This window comes from Colias eurytheme, chromosome 4 (assembly GCF_061535395.1).
Source record: "Colias eurytheme isolate Ceu_HAF_F1 chromosome 4, ilColEury1 Martin Lab GWU primary, whole genome shotgun sequence".
Taxonomy (NCBI): Eukaryota; Metazoa; Arthropoda; class Insecta; order Lepidoptera; family Pieridae; genus Colias; species Colias eurytheme.
The window spans coordinates 2,697,515-2,719,781 of record NC_142983.1 but is presented as its reverse complement, the minus strand read 5'-3'; the positions used below and the strand labels follow the sequence as shown (position 1 = coordinate 2,719,781).

General features: G+C 32.3%; 3 protein-coding genes across 4 annotated transcripts; 1 reads left to right on the top strand and 2 right to left on the bottom strand.

Moving 5' to 3' along the window:
• Positions 1 to 559: 559 nt before the first annotated feature.
• Positions 560 to 4,129, bottom strand: LOC149908791 (organic cation transporter protein-like). The gene is made up of 6 exons (XM_090101504.1): positions 3,980 to 4,129; positions 3,093 to 3,193; positions 2,304 to 2,455; positions 1,582 to 2,208; positions 1,121 to 1,302; positions 560 to 789 (listed from the first exon to the last, which is right to left on the bottom strand). Exons 1-6 carry the CDS (start codon positions 4,127 to 4,129, stop codon positions 577 to 579), a joined length of 1,425 nt encoding a protein of 474 aa, XP_089957630.1. The 3' UTR covers positions 560 to 576.
• Positions 4,130 to 6,428: 2,299 nt separating this feature from the next.
• LOC149908790 (organic cation transporter protein-like) lies at positions 6,429 to 15,442 on the bottom strand. 2 transcript variants are annotated; one of them, XM_090101567.1, is made up of 7 exons: positions 15,195 to 15,442; positions 12,077 to 12,278; positions 10,953 to 11,053; positions 9,802 to 9,953; positions 8,897 to 9,523; positions 7,057 to 7,238; positions 6,429 to 6,684 (listed from the first exon to the last, which is right to left on the bottom strand). In XM_090101567.1, the coding sequence occupies exons 1-7, from the start codon at positions 15,347 to 15,349 to the stop codon at positions 6,463 to 6,465; spliced, it is 1,641 nt and encodes a 546-aa protein (XP_089957693.1). In that variant the 5' UTR covers positions 15,350 to 15,442; the 3' UTR covers positions 6,429 to 6,462. The 2 variants fall into 2 exon arrangements, with proteins under 2 accessions (XP_089957693.1, XP_089957695.1); XM_090101569.1 differs by lacking the exon at positions 15,195 to 15,442 and adding an exon at positions 13,300 to 13,585.
• A 1,460-nt stretch (positions 15,443 to 16,902) lies between these two features.
• LOC149908789 (VWFA and cache domain-containing protein CG16868) lies at positions 16,903 to 22,076 on the top strand. Its single transcript, XM_090120362.1, has one exon. It carries the CDS (start codon positions 17,190 to 17,192, stop codon positions 20,736 to 20,738), a length of 3,549 nt encoding a protein of 1,182 aa, XP_089976488.1. The 5' UTR covers positions 16,903 to 17,189; the 3' UTR covers positions 20,739 to 22,076.
• Positions 22,077 to 22,267: the final 191 nt, after the last annotated feature.

The following is a 22,267-nucleotide window of genomic DNA, read 5'->3' as shown; positions in this document are numbered from 1 at the left end:
ATATTATTTATCTACTATTTTCATCACCGTATCTCTCATCAATTCACGGATTTATTATCTATACCTATATTTCATCTAAAATAAAATAAGTTATTGATCTCTAGTAGTGCAAAAAACATGACAAATTATGAAATGTATGTATATTTGTGTTAAACGTAAGTCCAAGTCTAAAAAAACTTGATTAGAATGCAATTACATAGAAGGTGATCAGTAATTAATTATTTACGTCGCATTATGATAAAAATAATTATTATTAGTCTAGACTTTTAACATGTGCATAAAATTAATTAAAATATTTCATTTTATTTAATGATTTTTAATATTTGTAGGAGTTAAGTTCGTATAACGTTAAAAACACGTTAAAAAGTACTGTAATTATTCTGGTAATATTTCACTTAAATGACGTTATCTAATCATTTTTTCAAAACTTTGTCGAATTTAAAACGTTGAAGGGATATTTCTTAAGTCTATTTATCAATTAGTTTAGTAAAATTAATTCTTTATTATACAAAAAATGAAACATATAAATAGTTAAATAAATATACCTATCAACCTTTAATAAAACAAAAAATACATTTAATAAGCGCGAGATTCTTCGTCTCGATCGAAACCACAGTTCGCTTGTCCATTCTTATACTTGACTTTTCTTTCCTTTTTAGCTCTCATCATGTCTTCCAATTGATCAACGGTATCCACTAATTGTTTATTATTTGTTTCAGGAACAAATAATAGAAGTATGGATGAAATTATTGCGGAACCTCCGAAACAAAAGGACATCGTGATTGTGGACTGAAATTTTGGAATATATAAAGAAATCTATAGATATTGAAGTACATATTTAATATAAAATTGCCTGGCAGAGATGGCTTAGAGCCATAAGGCCGCCATTTTGAATGGTTTTGTTGTACTTTTAGTTTATAAGACTGTTGTACAATAAAGAGTAAATAAATAAATAAATAAAAGCAATTGAAACAAAGAACCTTGAAAAAAATAAAACTTTACTTAAAATCTTATTTATAAACATGCATTTAATACGGCTCTATAACTCTATAAGGCATAAATGATGTGATAAAAAAAAATGTTTTTTTTTTTACATGAAGCATAATATATAAATACTTACTAAACTAGGTGTAAGGGGAGCAAGAGTAGTTCCTAAAGATGCAAAAATTATACACAGTCCAAATAAAGAACCCCTCACACTGGTAGGGAATAATTCTATGATAAACGTTACAACACCAGTGTAACAAGCCGCTACAACTAATTTCGAAATTAAATATAAAGTTATTTTGAGCCAATTAAAGTCTGGAAAAAAACACAATTAAGAGCAGCATTTTTCTATTTTTTTCTATTTTACAGCATTCAGTAGATATATTTGTTACTTGTAAATAGTCATCGTCAATGTTAATTTCAATAGTAGGTAATCTCTATTACAATTTAACTGAAATTATAAATTGAACACATACTTTTAAAATTAAGTATTTAATAGAACAACAATAAACAATTGTTACTACAGAACCAATATTAGAAGACAAGAAATATGTAGGTATCACAAGCATACAAACACAATTCATGCATACAAACCTAAAGGTACAAAAGCAACGAGAATACACGTAACTCCACACAGCGCATATCCGCAAATAAGTGGGACCTTCCTCCCAAATCTATTCATTAACAACAAACACAGTAAATCCCCTGGATACGATATCAATGAAGTCAATAGAAAATTCATATTCTTATCTCCCGGTAACCCAACTGAGTTAACCGTTAACCCATAATAAACGAACACAACTGTAAATCTACAAAAAGTCCCAATCAAATATCTCTTCACTAGCTCAGGAGACTTAAACGCCTCCCTATACCCTTCTCTAATTTCAATCGTTTCCACTTCACATGCTATTTTCATCGTTTCTATATCCATTTTATCTATATCTTTCGGGTTTATGTCTACTTTATTCATTTTTACAATAGTTTTTATCAGACTCCTTGCTTCATCAACTTTTTCATGTATGATAAGCCATCGTAAAGTCTCTTTGGATATGGGAATGTATAGTAGGAACAAAATGGACGGCGCGTACACGGCGTACAATAGGTTTTTCCAATACGGAATACCCATAGCTAAACACGCGAAAATAACTTCGCCTGTATAAATGAAATATCCGAATAAAACGCCACCTAGAAGGCGATATTTTTTATTGGCTGTTTCGATCACTGAAAAAAGCAAAATCTATAAATAGGTATCCTACCTACATTCCTTGTAAAAAGAAATATGAAAAATGGTGCAAATAATGTTTTATTTAACTTACTCGTAACTAACCCAACTGTTATGATACCTCCCCCTCCAAGTGCTTCAAAAAATTCTATAGTTGTATAAACATAGTACGATGTAGCTAAAGTTTTGAAAATCCCTACAAACGAACTAACGGAGCAGAAAATCAAAGTTGGCTTGCGGCCAATCCTGAAAACATACAAACATTCAACTTCAAAGAAAAATATTCAGAAAATATCGGTTACTTATTTTTTTTGAAGTGAAAACTTCTTTAGCGGCGTTGGGTATAAAATCTTAAACTCGCGTCAGGACACGTGGCCTGATTTGGGCCTGATCGAAAAAGCGTAAGACGGATGTTTTTTTTTAGCTCTTATATTCCATGCGTAAGACGGATACCATTCCAAAATATCAAACATGCTGAATTTTGAAATATCAAACATGCTGAATGCTTTTCACTTCTGCCGGCACTCCAGGAGTGCAACCCGTTTTTTTTTAATTTTAAAATTTTAAATTTTCGAGCGCCTTTTGTTGTTGGCGAAAAAACAGTTGTTCAAGATTTATGTCCAAAGTCCAAACATAGTATGTACATATATCTAAATTGATCTAAATACATGTCTTGAATTAGGTTTCAGTCATGTAGTACTGATAATAAATTATTTATTTTTCAGTAGGTACCTGTTTATGAAAAGATAACAAACTTGCATTTAAAAGACAATTATTTCTATAAATTTATGCATTTTTAGTGATAATACCTATTACACGAAAATTAGTTTCATTTAGTATGTGTGATAGATTATCCATAATTGAATAAAAACAATTATTTTACCAATCAGCCATTCTTCCAGCTAGCAGCATTGATGTGGCCATCGCAATATTATGCATCGTGCCTATCATATTTGCCTTTACTGATTGGCACGCCAGATCTAGCTGAAGAAAATCATCATTTTAGAATAATATTTTAATGTTAATACATAAAACCACAGACTAATAATAATATACTACGTATACAAATAATACTTTTTAGTGTCCCACAAGATATTAATTCTGTAAAGGCCCTTTGCGTGTTGGACCTGTTTCTCCACGTAAGCCTTCCAAAGGACCGATCCTTCTGGTGGTATTCGTGAATGATGGAAGAAAATTGTATTTACTAGAAACTGTTATCTGAATATTATCCTATCCTATCCTTCCTATCCTACTAATATAATATTATAAATGCGAAAGTTTTTGAGGATGTGTGTGTGTTTGTTACTCTTTCACGCAAATACTACTGAACCGATTAAAATGAAATTAAGCAAACATATAGAGGGTAACTTGGATTAATACAAAGGATAGGTTTTATCCCGGAAATTCGAAAACGCGGGCGAAGTCGCGGGCGGAAAGCTAGTGTGTAAATAATTATGTCGATTAAAAACCATCGAAAAGTGAGTTCGTATTTATAGAAACGTCAGAGTTTTTCTTTTTTCATCGTAATTAACTTTTTTCAATCATTATTAAAACAAAAGTCTGGAATTAAAAAGGTTAATTTATTCTTACTTCGGCAATCGTATCTTCATATGTAAAATGTTTCTGTGTAAGTAGATTAGTGATCTGCACTAATTGTAATCAATTTGAAAATTTATAATATTAAAAAAAAAATAGAACACTATTAGCAATATGCCCAGTTGGGGACTCGAAGTGGATATTGTTTTTAATAAGTGTAAAATTGCGATTTACCTCAGCTATTACAGAATTATTTGTCTCGTAGATCCATTCATCACATTTTTCAAGGGTATTACTGAAAGAAGTATTGGTGCACGTCTTTATGGTGCCATTCAAGACTGGTCTATAACAACGATCCACTGTCGTGGGCCACCATGGGGGCATGTACTCTTGGCTGTTGCTTTCACATTCTGGGACACGGCAGCTACAAGATAATGTAAATGCAATGATATGTAGGTACTTACCGGACAATGCATTAGCAGTTAGTAGTTAGTACTGTGACGAAAGAAAACTGTGGAAAAAAGCACTTGTCTTTATTACTTTGCGATTAGTAAGTGAAGTAAATTAAAATTTTCCACTATTTTTTTTTGTGTAAAAATAAATTCGGAGGGGTTGATATACCTGTGTGCTCGCCTGTGTGTCTGTAAGGTTCTTTTACATAGAGCCCGAATACAAAGTGTCTTTCTTTGTATTCGAGCTATAAAAGAGGTTTTATACATTGAAAACTGAGAGGTTCTAAATAATATTGGCTCGTTTGGATAAACTTCATTTCAGTTACATTCAGGGCACTATAAATAGCATACACACAAGTATTATAGATATCAATCTTTAAAAATATTAAATAAAAATCATACGGAATGTGAAAACATCACATACTTACGAGTAACACAATAGCACACTAACAATAGATTACGAATTTAATAATTTCAAACCATTTGAATAAATAATATTTATCTACTAACCGGTAATTTACATCACTTGTAACCAAAACAAAGTTAACATTGCTCATGGCATTAAAAAGTGCTGGTAAACATGTTAGAAAAAAGTGAAGAATGTGGAAGCTACCAAATTTTTCTACCACTCTACCACTCTCCATATTGACAACTAAACTATAGCAGTGTCCACGCCGTTGTAGTAATAAAAATAGTAATTGCAACGAAATAATTAATTTCTGACGTAGGTAATTTTAATTGCGTTTTATAAAAAGTCTAAGGTCTTAAACAATAAGTCGCGAAACGCTTAAAACATACACTTTATACTCTACATTTCTTTATTCTTTTTTTTTACATTTACACACAATAACTGTGTTAAGTAAAAAATATACATTGGCAAGACGAACTATTTCCATAGCTTTTCAAACATTTATACATATTTAAAGGTTCACTAAAGATTTAGTTCTCTAGTCTAATTCTAATTTTCGCAAAAGTAATTTAAACCTTTTTAGATAACTGATCAATTTGCTATCCTAATAAAGTACCTATATACCTTTTTTTCTTATAAGTACCTATAATATACCTAGTTGACAAAGGTGCATTGAATACTTAAGTATAAAGTCCAATTTACATTGATTGGCAATCGATTGCTATATAATTGTTACACTGCGATTAAAATTGTATTTAAATAAGTTTGTCCGATATTGAAAGCATATCAATTACTGCCCTCATTATTTTTTATTTGAATAAAATACAATAGACTAATTGTCGTTTATCTTTTAACTAGATGACTGAAAATTAACTGTTAGTATCGACTTTTTTAACAATAAACAAAACATTAAAAATAATATTAAATGGAAATTTAAGAAGACGTTATTCCTAGGTGAATTAAATTTCACCTAGGAATTTATTTCCATTAAAAACATATTTACCCATTAACAGGCTTTTATTTTTATTTCTGGGTCAATCAAAAAGGTGTATCTACCTACGTCCTATGAAATAATTATAATTTTGTTATCTTTTTCATTATTCAGTGAGTTTTCTCGCGAAAACTTTCCACTAGGTAATAGAGCGTTGTATTGTTAATTTCTGTGTTTTCTATATTTTACGCAAAAAACGACCTTATTTTACTTATCTTTCAACAAAATATTTCTTAAATTTTGTTTTGATGTAAAATTAAAGATTTATTTATTGATTTGAATTTATAGATTAAGAAAAGTATTTTTTAAAGTAGGTACCTAATATTATATAGGTACCATTTTCGAATCGTATTTTTATAATATCGTTCAAATGTATAATTAATCTGTTGGGTATTTATTTGTTTTGGAATTGACAATTGAATTGATCGTTTACTTAAATAAGAGATATTTTAAATAAAAAAATACCTATACAAGACTTACCTCTATATTATGTATCGTTCATCTGCTTTCCTTTTTTTACACGAAACACAAGCTTAGGTAATAATTCTAATTATATAGTAGGTATGGTATTTTTAAATTTTTAGTTTAATTTGTTTCATATTTAATTTATTTCTATCTTAATTTCATTTTTTTAAACAATTCAAGAAAAAAAAATCTCATTTTTTTAAATTGGCGGGAATACGCACATTATTACACAGATAACATATTCAACATAACAAATTCTAATTATTATTTATTACAGTTGCCATATTAAAATAAAACACGTAAAAGACAAACTTATAAAATATGTTTTATTAAAATATTTCAATATAAAAAAAAAACTTATCTTATTGAAGTATTAAAGTCTATTAAAATAAATTATAAACTAAAAACGCGTTGTATATTCTACATCAAATGCATTATTTGTGTCGTTCTTTTCTTTTTTCAGAGCTTTCTTTTCCTTGGCAGCTTTAACATAGTCTTGAACTTGTCCTATAGTATCCATAAGAGGTAGATCTTTGGTTTCTGGGGTGAGAATTAAAAGGAGACTTGATATGACAGCTGAACAACCGAAGCATACTGAAGTTAGCGCTGGTGATATTCTTGTCTGTAAAATAAATGTGAATGTTGGTATTAGTTATACTTATATTTTTTTTAAATCACAATATTATGATGATTTGGGCTAGTGAATGTTCTCATTTCGTCTCTACTAATAGTGGTAAATTAGTAAAAAATACTTTTATTTTTTTAAAGTGAAACTTCGTTAGGCGCGTTGAGAGTTGAATAGCAAGGTCGCGTCATGGCAATACGCTCTCCGTAAAAAAAGTCAAAGATGTTTCACTTCTGACACGTATGCTCGGCACACACGCTCTTTTTTTATTGTGAATGTACTTAAATAATAACTCAATTTCGTGTGTACAAAAATATAGAAAAAAATTATGAGGAACAAAAAATGATACAAATATAGTAAGATTCTTACCAATATAGATGATAATGGAGCTAAGGTAGTACCAGCGCAAGACGCCAACGTACAGAATCCAAGTAGGGAGCCTCTCACACTGGTTGGAAATAGCTCCATTGTATATGTAACAATGCCGGTGTAACAGGCGGCCACCACAAGTTTTCCGATCAGGAAGAGAGTAATTTTAATCTCTGTGTAATCTGTAAAAACGGGGATACAATCTTAATTAAAGAAAGGATCGTTAAAAAGTACCTAAATATTTATTGTAATGTAAGAAAAAACCACGTAAAAAGACTTTAATAGGTACTCTGTAAAATAAAAACACAAGTAACTAAATACTTTTAAATACTATCAAAGAATTGTGTGAAATGTTATTCATAGCCGTCTGGCACTATACGTAATCTTAGAAATAATATTTTTAGTTGTAGTCTTAGTTCATATAAGATTACTAGCGGTCCGCCCCGGCTTCGCCCGTGGTACCTACATGTTTAAACTATCCTATTAGGCCAGTGGAAATTAACATTAAATTCGCAAAGCACGATGTAGATTTGAATTTTTGGTATGTTGTTTGGATCAGTTAGGGTGATGTAAATCCCAATTTGCAACTTCGAAAAAGTTGTGCTCGCTGCGCACCACGTGATAAACTGCGAAAATTTTGGACTTTTTTCACTTTTTGCTCTAAAAGTCATAAACTATGCGTTTCCGACAAGTATCATTCAGTACATAAATTAAGGTTATTAAATTTGCAACAATTTAAGCCTAACCGCAGCTCTCTAAACCTTATAACGACTAAACTGTGGCCATTCGAAGATGGTTCATTTTTCCCGAAATATTGAAATTTTTAGTTTTGCTCCCGTTTGAAGCAAAATATTGGCAAAAACCGCTCGTTCTATGAGAAGGTAGTATAATAAAGTTGTAGTGCATTTAATTTTCTTTCATTAGAGCATAGAACAAAGTCTGTGAGACAAATAGTTCACTCACAATATCTGAAAAAACAAAAAGAAGGTAGAAATAGATTTTTAAAGAATTGAAACTGAGGGCATATAAAATCATAAAAAGGATAATACTTTTTCATTTGCAGTATAAGTTATTAACAAAATTACAAAGCTAATTAAATTTGCAACAATTTAAGCCAAACCGCAGCTGTCTAAACCTTATAACAACTAAGCTGTGGCCTTTCAAAGATAGTCAGTTTTTCCCGAAAATTTCAAATTTTTAGTTTTGCTCCCGTTTGAACCAAAATATTGGCAAAAACCGCTCGTTCTATGAGAAAGTCGTATAATAAAGTCGTATAATAAAGGATTAAAAAAAAATATGTATCAATAGTTCTAGTATGACTCTGTTCCCACACGACAGTCGCCGGCACGAAATCTATCAGTGACGTCACCGGTCAGGCACGTCAAATAATCTTTCCATACATGTATCATACTTTTATCCCCACTCACCCGGTGCCGTCACGTCTCAGTTCAGTCAGCGTCGTGCTACCGTCAATAATTGCTACATGTTCTCTAGCGTGACACACGTCCAATCACTGACTAACCTGATGTATGTGTTCAATGATTCAGTCAAACCGGCGACGTGACTGACGGACAACATGACGGTGACTGGTGTTTGTGGATACGTACACAAACCGTCACCGATCAGTCATCGGTGACTTGACGGTGACTGATGTGTGTGAGTGCACCCTAAGTGGTTTAGGAGTCCATTGAGGACAAACATTGTGACACGAGATTTATACATTTTTGACAATGGTAACCTCAGAATTAAGAATTGAATTAGGATCACAATTAGGATAATATAAACAAATATTAATATTCTTATAATGATTAAAATAATCTGAATAAATATAACTACTTACGATCAGAAACATATCCACTCGCTATACATGCAGCAGCACATAACAAATATCCCAAACATAAAGGCACTTTCCTCCCATATTTGTTCATAAAATACATAGAAATCAGTTCTCCTGGAAACGACATTACAGCCGCTAACATAAAGTTTGTATATTTGTTTCCCGGCAACCAAACAGAATTCACAATCAGACCGTAGTATATAAAACTAACTGCAAATCTACAGATAGATGCGACAAATATTCGTTTAACCATTTCTCTAGATTTGAATACATCTTTGTAACCTTCCCTTTTGCTTTTGGTTTCGTCACTGCATGTTCTCTTTAACTGATCTTCGCTTAAATTATCTATAACCGCTAAATTTACGTCTAATTTGTTCGTTTTGGCTATCAGTTTTAGAGTATTCTTCGCTTTTTCAGTCCTCTTATTTAAAATTTGCCATCTCGGGCTCTCTTGGATTATGAAGAAGTATGAAAGGAATATTATAGATGGACAACACATTATGTACAGTAAGTGTTTCCAATAGGGTACTAACATAGCAATACATGCAAAAACGGCTTCACCCATATAAATTGCATACGCGAATAAAACTCCAGCAAGTACCCTATTTTTCTTTCCACCAATTTCAATCACTGAAAAAAAAAATTAAATTGAATTTTATTGTTACTTAAATGCCTCATCCAGCTCTGTATACATACCTAATTATTTATTATAAAATCTAAAATAATAACTAGATGCGACATTGTTTTAAAATTATGCTAGATTAGATGAATAGGTACTATTCAATTCGACTAAGAAAGGAATCAAATAGGTAGAGCATTTTCCGAGACAGTTTTTTGATGCATGAAATCCTAAATACCTACTAAGAATTCTAGCATAATTCCACATTCAGGATACATAGAATACGTACTTAAAACCATTCCAGCAGTGTATGCTCCACCAGACACGAGAGATTCCAGGAATTCTAAAGTGATGTACATATTGTATGAAGTGGCGATTGTCTTGAAATTTCCTAATAAAACGCCAACTGAGCACACTATGAATGTAGGTTTGCGGCCAATCCTAAAAAAAAAAGGTTTAGGTATTATTTTATTTAATAATTCTAAGATACCTATTGTACCTAATACGGTCTACCAAAGAATAAATAGAAGATACCAAGAAGACACATATATCCAACTTCATAGAATAGATATAATCCTACTTATTACGAATCTTATTTTAGTCAGATAAATTATAAATATGAGATGATATAAATTTTACTTTACGCCAATGCCAGAAGTGTGATCAAAATCGGCCCTGTCACGTACCTAATACATTTTTCTATTTTGCTATTTCGACACTTGGACAAACACTGAAATGTTGTTTGTTTTATTTACTGTATTCATAGGTACCATAAAACAGTATAACAAATTATGTTTATTTTTCACATAACTACCTACCGTATAAAATATCGATTAATTTACGAACATTAATTTTTCTTATTTCATACATTGTAATCTTATTAATCCTATGTGATAACAAATGAGTAAAATGCAAACAAATATGCTTGTTTTATTTTAAGTGTGTTACGCACCTACGCCCTAGGTAGAGTCAAGGAGATTTCGAAGATAGATGGTGTGGAACTTCGTTTACTTAATTTCTTTTGAAAGAAAAGTGTTAGTAACCTATAGAGCAATTTTGTCAATGTGTCTCTTTATAAGCTGTTTAACTATATAAGTAATCGTCTTTTTGATGAAGGTACCTACTTTATACCTACATTCTTTTTGTACGCAAGTAAAATTTAAGAAATATAATCATGACTGTATACTTTCCGCGTATACGGTACTTATTAACTATTCTGTGGTAGAGGTAGGTACATTTTTACACCCTAACGTGACCTCGTAACCAGAAAAGAGTAGGTACTTTTACCTAAACTGTTATGTGATTTCTTTGATTTTATTTCGTTTAAGTAATATAGTTATAGGTGGTTATGTCATTACCATCATATGAGGATGTGTTTCCCTGAACTCCCTAAAGTGGGAAAAAATAACAAACTGTACTGTTATATTTAATTTTACTTACTTATCTGCTACCCATCCCACTATGAGCATAGATGTGGCCATGCCGATGTTTCGTATCATACCAATAATATTCGTTTTCCAAGGTTCACAGGCCATATCGAACTGAAATAATATAGCAATATGAGTAAACTTTATTGATATTACAATTTTCTGCTTGATGTCTGATGGAGTTTTTAAAATTAAAAGACGGGTTGCACTCCGGGAGTGCCGGCAGAAGTGAACACTGATTATTAACGTTGAGCATATTTGATATTTTGGAATGGTATCCGTCTTACGCTTTTTCGATCAGGTCACGTGTCCTGACGCGAGTTTAAGATTTTATACCCATTACAGAAAGAGTACTCAACACCGCTAAAGAAGTTTTCACTTCAAAAAGAAGCTTTTTGAACCAAAATACATTTTTTTTTTCATAAAAAAAACTTTAACTTAAACTCGCGTCACATTTTAATCATCAATAATCATATTAGGGAAATGGTAACTAAGTAGTTACTACTAATTTTAAAATCAAAGCCAATTTTGTCTGGCCGTCGTAAATCGTTAGGTATATTTCATCAAAAACGAATGTAGTTTATAGTTAGGTTAATAAAATTATAGGTAAGTATATAGATATCAGACTATAATGGTTTAAACGACCATAAATCATTGAAATTAATGGATGTTATTGAACACATTACTTACTTCGGAAATTACAATGCGGCGTTATTATATGAGCAAAAGTGGGGCAAGGAAATGTTATAGGTCGGCTATCTCTATTAGAAATGACCAGAAAGATCACATACATTAAAATATATATTAACTATGTATTTATTGAAAAAATAAACCTTTTCTTTATGTCAGTATTCTAGTTCGATTCCTAATTTAGAGGATGGAAATTGAATGGATCAGAATAATCATTATCTAATAATTAGATACCATTCGCATCTTCTATAAACAATTGTTAACTAGGTATATTCCTGTTTTCCTTAGGGATTGGGGAATTTGACCTAAATTTATAAAGCCCAAAGGCAACATCGAATCTTTAGAAGTTAAAAAAGCTCAATATGTACCTACTTCGGGACGGTTCATAAAAAATGGTAACCCATTTTGAAAGATAGGTACTTAGCAGTTTAAACATTATACACATACCTCCCCTATAATCGTATTGTTACTTTCATAAACCCAATGTGTGCATCTTTCCACCTCTGTTGTAAAACTGCTGTTCGTGCATACATTGTCTTCCAAAAGAGTCTTGTTCAATATCGGCTTTGAGCATTTATCAGCAACTGTTTTCGGCCACCAGGCAACTGAATATGACGGATCTGGGGCTTCGCATTCTGGGATGTAGCATCTAAGTATATAAACATACACCATTTATTTATTACTTTACTGTAGATAAATAAATAGAGAACATTATAAAAATTGATGGTGGTCTTATAGACTTATCTTTTTCAGACTTCCGTATTGCATATTGCGTAAGGACTAAGGAGAGACACTTTTTGTATGAGATTATCTTAAAGACGAAAAGACCATTTTGTTATGTAGGTAGTATTTGAAGAAGTTCTAATTAATCAACAATGAGAGTCTATAAACTAAAATTTTGGTTTGTGTGACCAATTATTTTCAACATTTTTCTTCAATAAGAACTCAACGCCAAGCCCAGAGGCCTACAGCTGTTTATTTATTTCGTTAATTACTTAGAAGGTCATATTATTTGAAAAACAATATAATATTATTAGTTAGGCCGTAATGGTTTTGTACTGTTTGAAAATTAAACAGAAAAATGTTCAAATATTTTGCGACAATATTCTCTAATAATTATCTAGAAATAATTTTGTTGAAATTTAAGAGATACCTAAGTAGGGTTTGTGCTACTTCAGGGGGTAATCTTGAATCTAATGAGCCGATTAAAAAAAAAATTACTTACCTACAAATAGATAGCTACGTTATGTGTGATTATACTGTTCTAAATTACTAAATGGTAAAAACCCTTACTTGTTAAAAATATATACAATTAAAATATGTTATGTCATACACATTTGGTTAATGTAAAACCAAGAAAATTCTTGGGATACCTAGTTGTTTGGAAGAGATATTTTAAGTCAATTATTTTGAATCGAAAATATAACTCTATATGGTCAGAACCAATAAAAGAATTCTAATATCTGTAGTAGGGCAGTATCTCCACAGTTTAACACGTTATAAATTCTAATGAATAAATCTGTGGAGATCAAATCATTACTCTAGCAACACATCAGTAAAAACTGCATCCAATTCTTCACAGTAGTTTTTGCAAGATGAACGTGTGCTATACAGAAATATATCATATGCCTATTTTACACATTGCGCCTATTTTATTTCAACAAACTTACCTGTACCCAACATCACCAGCAATGAAGACATAATTCACACTATTCATAGAAACAAAAATAATTGGCAGGCACACTAAAATATACTGAATTATTTGATATTTCCCAAATCTCTCCAAAATGTCCGATAACACATCCTTCCCTTTTTCCATGTTGCCTTTATTTCCAAAGTTCAATTTTGATACATAAAAATATATTATTTCTATGGCTCTACATTTCGCGTGCTTCGTGTAGCGTCCTGATGAACACTAGTTAAGTTTAATCATGGCAATCAATTCAATGGAGACAAATAATTACGCCTAAACATCTTATTCGATACTTATTTACATTTACTATTTGATCATAATAAAAGATGTCACGTTAACACAATTAATATAATCCGTAAGTCTAAAACGATAAGATTATGTCACGCAATTACGGTTGTTTGTTACTGATTTTATTGTAATTAACAAAATAAAACATGTTTATTTAACAATGTATAAAACTTATGTAACTACTCAGTTCAAATATGAATTTATGATATAGATATAACTAGAGTAGTTATAATCCCACCAAAAACATACCTAATTGTAAAAAGGAGAGCCAAGTTCAATCGTCGACTTTGCCGAAAAAAGAATTGAGATAAATATGTGCCAAGTTCTGTAGACAGCCTAGAATTTTATTTACATTGTTTTCTTATATATAAAATTCTCGTGTCACAATGTTAGTCTGCATACTCCTCCGAAACGGGTGGACCGATTCTCATGAAATTTTCTGTGCATATCGGGTAAGTCTGAGAATCGGCCAACATCTATTTTTCATATGTACCACGGGCGAAGCCGGCCGCCCCGGCTTCGCCCGTGGTACATATTTACGTTTTCTCTACATAAAAACCATCCTCGTACTTCAAGGAATATAATAAAAAAAGAATTATCGAAATCGGTTCAGCCGTTCTCGAGTTATGCGCTTACCAACACATTTTGCGATTCATTTTTATATATAAGAAGATAAAGATAATGTTTATTCCAAAATATGACATTAAATAATTTGAATAATAGAATTATTTACACAAAGCACGCTACCGCATGTCTAGATTTTATTGCTTTTACTCAAGGTTTTACTTGATTCTTATTTCTACCTGGACAAAAGGAACACCTTTAACACGCGTTCTCAAATTTTATTTTCAAAAATGTTGTGCATGTGAACCTATTCTGTATTTTGTGATGTGGACCTCCTGCTGCTTCGCACCCACCCAAAATATTAAAAAGGAATAAGTATCTACGAATTTCAACACGATAGATAACAAACATCTTACTTCATAAATCATAATCCATACCTACATTTCATAAAATCGAAATCGAAAATTTAAATTTGCATAGCCTTTCTAGCCACGCTTTCTTGAATCTCATTTCTTATGCGTTTGAAGACCTCGCATATGTCTTCCGATGCCATGGTAGTGGTAGTTCAGTGTTGTTGAAAGTATGAAACTATGGAAAATGTTGAAAATTAACGATGCAAAGGCAAATCATGTTGCCTTTACATTAAAAGAACAGCCGGACGTTAGCTACAGTTTTGAAGTGTTACGCACTTCATTTCAAAAATGGATTCCGACGGGGAAATATTATTTCAAGAACAAAGCAGGAATAAACAATAGGTAGGTACACATTTATTTTCTCATCTTGAAAATAACAACAACAAACAAAGATGAGCGTTGTTTGAATTTCCAAAATAAATCGTTCGGTATAGAACTCGGTCATTTTGTGGTATAGGTACTATCCACAGGTACTCTCGTATAACGTATTATATTTACGTGCGCTTGCAACATCAAAAACTGCATCCAATACTGCGCAGTAGTTTTTGTGTGATGCGTGTGCAAAACAGATCTTTCATACATTGCCTGTATATTTCAATTAACTTACCTGTAACCAATATCACCAGCAACGAAGACATAATTCACATTATTCATAGAAACAAAAATAACTGGCAGGAACACTAAAATATATTGAATTATTTGATATATCCCAAAACTCTCCAAAATGTCCGATGTCACATCCTTTCCATTTTCTTTTTCCATGTTGCCTTTCCAATACTTTAGATCCAAAGTTCAGTTTTGATACATAACAAAATATTATTTCTATAGATCTACATTTCGCGTACTTCGTGAAGCGACCTGATGAACACTAGTTTTAATGACAATCAATTCAATGGAGACAAATAATAATTAAGCCTACAAATCTTATTCAAAGTACATATTTACATTGACTATTTGATCTAAAAGATGTCACGTTAATCGTTAAACCAATTAATATAACCCGTACTACTAAAAACGATGATAAGGATGTCACGCAATTATTATGGATGTGTTTCTGATTTTATTGAAAACTAGCAGTCCGCCCCGGCTTCGCCCGTGGTACATATTTCGCAATAAAAGGTAGCCTATGTCCTTTCTCGGGTATCAAAATATCTCCATACCAAATTTCATGCAAATTGGTTCAGTAGTTTAGGCGTGATTGAGTAACAGACAGACAGACAGAGTTACTTTCGCATTTATAATATGTACTAGCGGTCCGCCCCGGCTTCGCCCGTGGTACATATTTCGCAATAAAAAGTGGCCAATGTCCTTTCTCGGGTATCAAAATATCTCTATACCAAATTTCATGCAAATTGGTTCAGTGGTTAAGGCGTGATTGAGTAACAGACAGACAGACAGACAGAGTTACTTTCGCATTTATAATATTAGGTTGGATTAGTAAGTATGGATTGTATAAAAAATTACGTTTTAAGTACAAACGAATTGATATTTAAGGTTTTTCTTGATTCTACCTGTTTTGGAATAAATCTGTAGGTATAAAGGAAACCTACGCGCTGCTCCACAACATAGGAAGGTAGTTACGTCCCCAAAATAAACTAAAATGATGTGCATATGCATTCTGCAATTTTTTATGTGGTGCCTTCTCCTGCTTCTTAATTATTATACTTTATGTATTCTATAGTATGTAATAAATTACTTAAGTAATACGATTTGAACACAAAACAGAAAACCGACCATCTTCGTAGCATTCCTTAATGTCGTCGTTGCATTCCTATATTTTACAGGAAAATTTGATTGGTTCTTGTGAATGAAATCACATTTCTAATGCATTTATATGCATTAGAAATGTGATTTCATTCACAGACAGACCTCGAATGTCTTCCAATTTCAATGTGTACCAATTCCTAGCGGGATAAGCATTTTTAGTTCGTAGAAATGCAGCGATGTGCTTATTAAATTTTCGTAATGCTTTGTGCTATTTGAAAACACTTACTTATTCAATTTATTAGCAAGTGATGAAACCGGCCCTTAATCGTTAACATATTATTAATTTGCGCTCTTATTTTATGCTTAATGAACTTAGCAAGTTACCAATAGGGATTGAATAAAGTATTGAAAAATAAATAACATTACATGAGGTACCTTTATTATTACAATTTCATTAAATACATAATATTTTAGTAAACAGTGTAATTATTGATAATATTACACAAACGATCTATACCTATAGGATGTGGGATAGATCATACCTACAAGATTATTAATAGTCTGTACGTACTACGTTGACGTCTTTACTCTTGCTGTATCTAATCTGTGTAAATATTTTCGAGTCTCAACTTGGCGTTTTCAATTACAAAAAATAATTGTTTATCAATTGGCTTACACCGTAAAAGTGTTATTTTTTACAATATTAGCAATTTCAAAGTAAATAAACATTACTTCTGTTAGTGCATGAAATAATGAGATGTGTTTTTCCTCAATATCTGGTTTTAAAAAGATGTAAACATGCACGTAAACATGGAAGAGATAAAGTGCATTCTGTTAACCTCTAAGTGTAAAGAAAAGTGTTATCAGGTGTAATTAAGAAGATAATATTAACAAAATGGATCTAAAATGCTTGTTTTTATTGCTTGGCATCATATACCAAACGGTAGCCCAAAACGATGATTGTAAAAGAAATAGTAGTCAATGCGACCATAAACCAAGCATTCGCCAATTATCACATACTTTAGCCAGTAAATTTACGGAAATTGTTATTAAAGAGTTGGGCAGTGAGTACACTTCACATTTGGAAGTTCGGACGGCTTATAAAATGAATTGCTATTCAGAGTCTGATAGCAGTATACTATCAAATATAGTGGAAAAATTAGAATACAAGTTATCGTCTGCCATGAATATTTTACTAGAAATGAATGATGCTATCACTAACAATAGTACACCGTCATTTACTCACCCATGTCCATTCAACTCAATAAGAAAATCTGTATTTGTGAAAACAAACTATGTCTCTGATGATACTCAGTCAAAAATGTTAGATCGATTTAAAGATTTGAAAATAAAGAGGCAATATTTCCTTGCACACATGGATTATGCAACAGATAAAGATTGTACAAACATGCCACACTCAAATTTGAGATACTTATACCACAGGGTAGTTTATGGAGAGCCAAAGCTTGTTGTATTTATTATCGATAATAACATGAATGCAGAATCACTCCAACATGCTGTAAATATTGCGAAGGAGACAGTATTTGCTTTGCAGTCAAGTGATTTGATAGCGTTGAAAATTACAAACATGACAAGTTTTATTAAATTCGAAGACACATGCAGCAGCGATGGAGCATCTAACATTGGGAATGCTACTGATAATAACAAACTACTGTTCCGTGAATATCTTTCAACAATAGATTTTTCTTCTTCAAGTCTGACTCCACAAGCTATAGGTAGTGAGTTAAAAAGTCTACTCAATGAAACTTACTTACCGGAAAACAAGTTAATTATTTTCTTAACTGATACTAAAGTAGTGCAGAATGATGTGTGGCTAAAAATATTTCCACCATCCACAAGTGATAAAACAAAATTTGCCATCGGTTTACTGTATGAGAATCATACAGATAGAAATTTTTCATTAGGAATTTTACATTTTGACAAGTGGCACAATCATTCAAACGAACATTCTGTGATGAAAATGCATATTAACGATAGTGGTGTTATTGGTCAAGTGGCATCTGCGTTCATATCTTTACTACCAAATGATTATGAGCATCATTTAAAAGTCGAAACACCAATATGGGAAGCAACGGAAAGAGATTTTATAGTGTCAATGGTGCATCCAACAGCAAATGGCATTCTTGGCTTAGACTTGTACTGGTCTGACCTAGCTGAAGATATTATCTACTTCAAAGGTACAAATAGAAACAGACGGGCATTTGTCATGGATTTTTCTGGTAAGGTTCTCATGCATACTTACTTTCCGCGGCCTGAGGCAGCTTCCGATAAAATTAAGTTCACAACTTTAGACAGTGTAGAACCATACACTTTTATTAATAATGTTACAAAAGAAATGCTATTTAACAGCACTGGGAATTTGACTGTTAGTGAACGAAATTCTACAACAAAAATTAATTACTCTTGGCAGTGGGTTAGAAATTTATACATTGTGTGTATTGTGACCGAAGAATCTGCTCCTAGTTTATTTAATAAATCAAACATATATTTTACGAGAACAAATAAAGAGATTTTATATCATAGGATAGATTTGTTTCCGCCAAAAAATGGTAAGATTTGTAGGCATTTTAAACAAATTTCGACCATAGATCAGGGTACTGTTTACTTAAGTCCTTCTAGTTTTCAATCGCCCTTCACTTATCTATATGATATGAGTGACGGCCAAGAAGCTATTACTTACATGCAAAATTACTTGGCTTATCTTAAGAGTGTCGCACACGGTCTATTGTCAAATCCGGGCTTGAAAAGTGAAATTCAACATGATGTTGGATTCTTAAATTCTATTCTGTCTTTTTATAAGAGACAACATTTACATGGTGGTCTGTCTAAATATATTGTGCGCAGATATGCAGTAACAGAGAGTGGGGTGCTTGTTATGTTCCCTGGTACTGTACTAGAATATGATTATGAACCTGTAAGACGACCATGGTATACACATGCTGTGGAAACGCCTGGAAAGATCATTTTAACCTCCCCTAATTTAGATGTAGGTGGTGCAGGGTATGTTGTAACTATTTCATACTCTGTTAAAAGCCCTATTTATCCTACAATGGTAGTAGCTATGGATGTTACTATGGGCTTTTTGTATAAACTACTCATTGATAGCTCTCCCCTATGTGCCATGTCAAATATTAAGTGTTTTATAATGAATAATAAGGGTTATTTGGTGTCCCATCCTGGTTTGATGGATCCGAACAGCTCCGGTCCTATAGAACAGCAACATATTACTCATAAAGAATCAATGATAGCAATTGATATGTTGAATCATAAGGGCTTTGTTACAAAGAGACTATGCAATAACTTCTATGATAAAACAATACAGAGATATTATGAATTTAATACCTCTTTGTCCTCAGTACTTTCTAATGTCGTATCGGGAGATCATTGTGTGCATTATTATATCGCTGCTATTCCTGGCACTAATGCCTTTGTTGGTCTTATTAATGCGTCGTGCAATGTCGGCGCGTTTTGCCCTTGCAGCATGGTAGATAGGCTTTGTTTGAACTGTAATCGAATGGAACAAACAGAATGCGAGTGCCCATGTGAATGCAGCTCTGAATCTTATGATTGTCCCAATTCAAATACCTCCAATTTTAATCAAAATATTCCTCTATGTGGAATGAATCCTGAAGGAAATAATCATAAGTCACATTACTTCCATAACGTGGCAGAAAATCTTAAGTCATGTTTTGACTTTCAGTGTGAAACTTACATGTCGCATTCTGCTTGTTTAGGAGTGATGGGATGTGAATGGTGCCAAATAGACGCCGATGGGCGATCTCCACTAATGACCCCTTTTTGTACATCACAATCGACTTGTTTCAACGGCGTTTTGGGTGCCGTAACACCGTACGGTGAAGGTACATTTGGGCACATCAACCGGGATGCATTTGCTAGCTACTCTGCTATAGGTCCCATAGCTGGCTTTATCGTAACAGTGAGTCTTATAATTGCCGTAGCGATATACTGCTATCGGCAAAATAATTCGACAGCTAGTTGTCACAATTTATATGTTGACGGGCCAGCTGAAACTTGGTACGATGCTGATGTACAAATGAGTCATCTGCAGTCAGATGATATGCCAGATCAATCTGGTCAGGATAAATTGTTACCCGCTATGGAAATAGAGGCTCCGATATCGCCGTACCGCGTTATAACGGGGTACCGACGGCCACATACTGCGGGAGGCTCTGACCACGGGTATTCGACTATGACTCCTCACGAGGATTCAGAAGCGACCGGATTCTCGGTCAACGATCCAACCGTCCTATCAGACGATACCAAGTCTGACGTAAGTTTCCCCGCCCCGGCGAAAGTTAAGCCCAGGCTCATGGCCACGGATTTGACAATGACAGTGTTACCTTGTGGTAAAAATAGTGTTATCGCCCCGGTCACCGTCCACAGACACATGGAGGCGTCCTAGAGATTATAAATATAAGTTTAACTACCTCTTGTGTAAATATATGTTCAACTGCAGTAAGCTTATTTGCATTGTGATATAGTAGTTTGCCATAGACCTAAGTTGTGTATTGTTGATTAATGATTTCCTGCAATAATAATAATTGTTTTTCTTATTCCTAATAATTTGTGGTGCTCTATAAAATGGAATGTGTAAATTGTTTTATGTTCATAAGAATTAATTTTCTATGACATGACTTCCAAAGCAATATGTAATGTAATGAAACTGTATTTATTTTAGTAGCAAAGTATTGACAAATTCAGAACAAATCATGTTTATCACATAATTTATATGGATATAATATTACAATATAATCATCTTCTACTTACAATACATTATTTTTCGCTCATGTACATACATACAAACTATAATAGATGTGATTTGATTAATTTAGTGGATAATTAATAACTAATAAAATGCTTGGATTTTTATATTAATCATAATCAAAAGCAGCTATGAAATATCGTAAAATAGAAAGTATAAAATGTATATTTTAAAATTTTTTAATTGACTGGTTTTTTCCTATAACCTGAGATAATGAACAAACAATTTTGTATTATTTTTAAAGTGCTATAGGTATAGTTATAGCTGTAATTAATATTGTCGTACTTAAAATCCTACTCGTACTTCATTGTATATTAATCCTAAGTACTATTAAGTATCATATTTTAAGAATGAAGTAAATACAGGAATGAAAATCACGAAACGGTTGTTATATACGATGGTACAATAACTTTTATATTTTTTTAAATCAACTGTGTATTTAGCTATTAAGATTTTATATTCTTGACATGGGAGCAACGCTATTATTTATTCTTATGCAGATATTTATTTCTTACTATTTAAAAAATGTGACTACCCGCTTAGAAGCTAAATAATATGTTGTGGTTGTGATGTTTCTTTTCATACAAACAGTTCTTCATTTGGTCTCATTACTTGTATAATTAATATCCAAGGAAGAGTAGTATGTATATTAGTATCTAGAATAATAAGTAATATACAGGTTGTCCCACAAATGGTATACTAAGCGCGACGGAACTTGTAGTTTTGCATACACAACAACAAAATTACGTCAAAAAATTTTTTGCAAAATTTTTCCTGAAAATCCATGTTTTCTTCTCTAGCTTCGCGCAGCCAGCACATAGCGCTTCCCTAATGTGAGCATTTTGTCTATGAAAACATAATCTTAAACGATAGCTCACGTGCTGGTAAAAAGTTGAGCGGGTTGCTTGTTATGGGTGTACACATAGAGTTTTCAGAATTCATCTGTTTGAAAAAAAATGTGTCTGGAATTTTATAAGTATTTTTTACTTACTCAGCGTATGCAAAACTATAACCTGCTTTGAGCTTAGTATACCAACGGTGGGACACCCTGTATTAACTAAAAAAATCATTTACCACTAAACATCATTACTAACTGCAATATTGTTTGCTAAATTCTCTTTTTTACCAATATTTGATTTTTTTAATTTACTGTAGTTGCTCCCTAGATC

Excerpts from the sequence above, each read along its gene's own strand:
- LOC149908791 (XM_090101504.1), bottom strand. The coding sequence starts at position 4,129 with ATGCCCCCATGGTGGCCCACGACAGTGGATCGTTGTTATAGACCAGTC. Across the intron at positions 3,194-3,979 it reads ATAATTCTGTAATAGCTGAG|CTAGATCTGGCGTGCCAATC; the intron begins GTAAATCGCAAT and ends GATTTTCTTCAG. Across the intron at positions 1,303-1,581 it reads CGTTGCTTTTGTACCTTTAG|ACTTTAATTGGCTCAAAATA; the intron begins GTTTGTATGCAT and ends GTTTTTTTCCAG.
- LOC149908790 (XM_090101567.1), bottom strand. The coding sequence starts at position 15,349 with ATGGAAAAAGAAAATGGAAAGGATGTGACATCGGACATTTTGGAGAGT. Across the intron at positions 11,054-12,076 it reads ACAATACGATTATAGGGGAG|TTCGATATGGCCTGTGAACC; the intron begins GTATGTGTATAA and ends ATATTATTTCAG. Across the intron at positions 6,685-7,056 it reads CTCCATTATCATCTATATTG|ACAAGAATATCACCAGCGCT; the intron begins GTAAGAATCTTA and ends TTTATTTTACAG.
- LOC149908789 (XM_090120362.1), top strand. The coding sequence starts at position 17,190 with ATGGATCTAAAATGCTTGTTTTTATTGCTTGGCATCATATACCAAACG.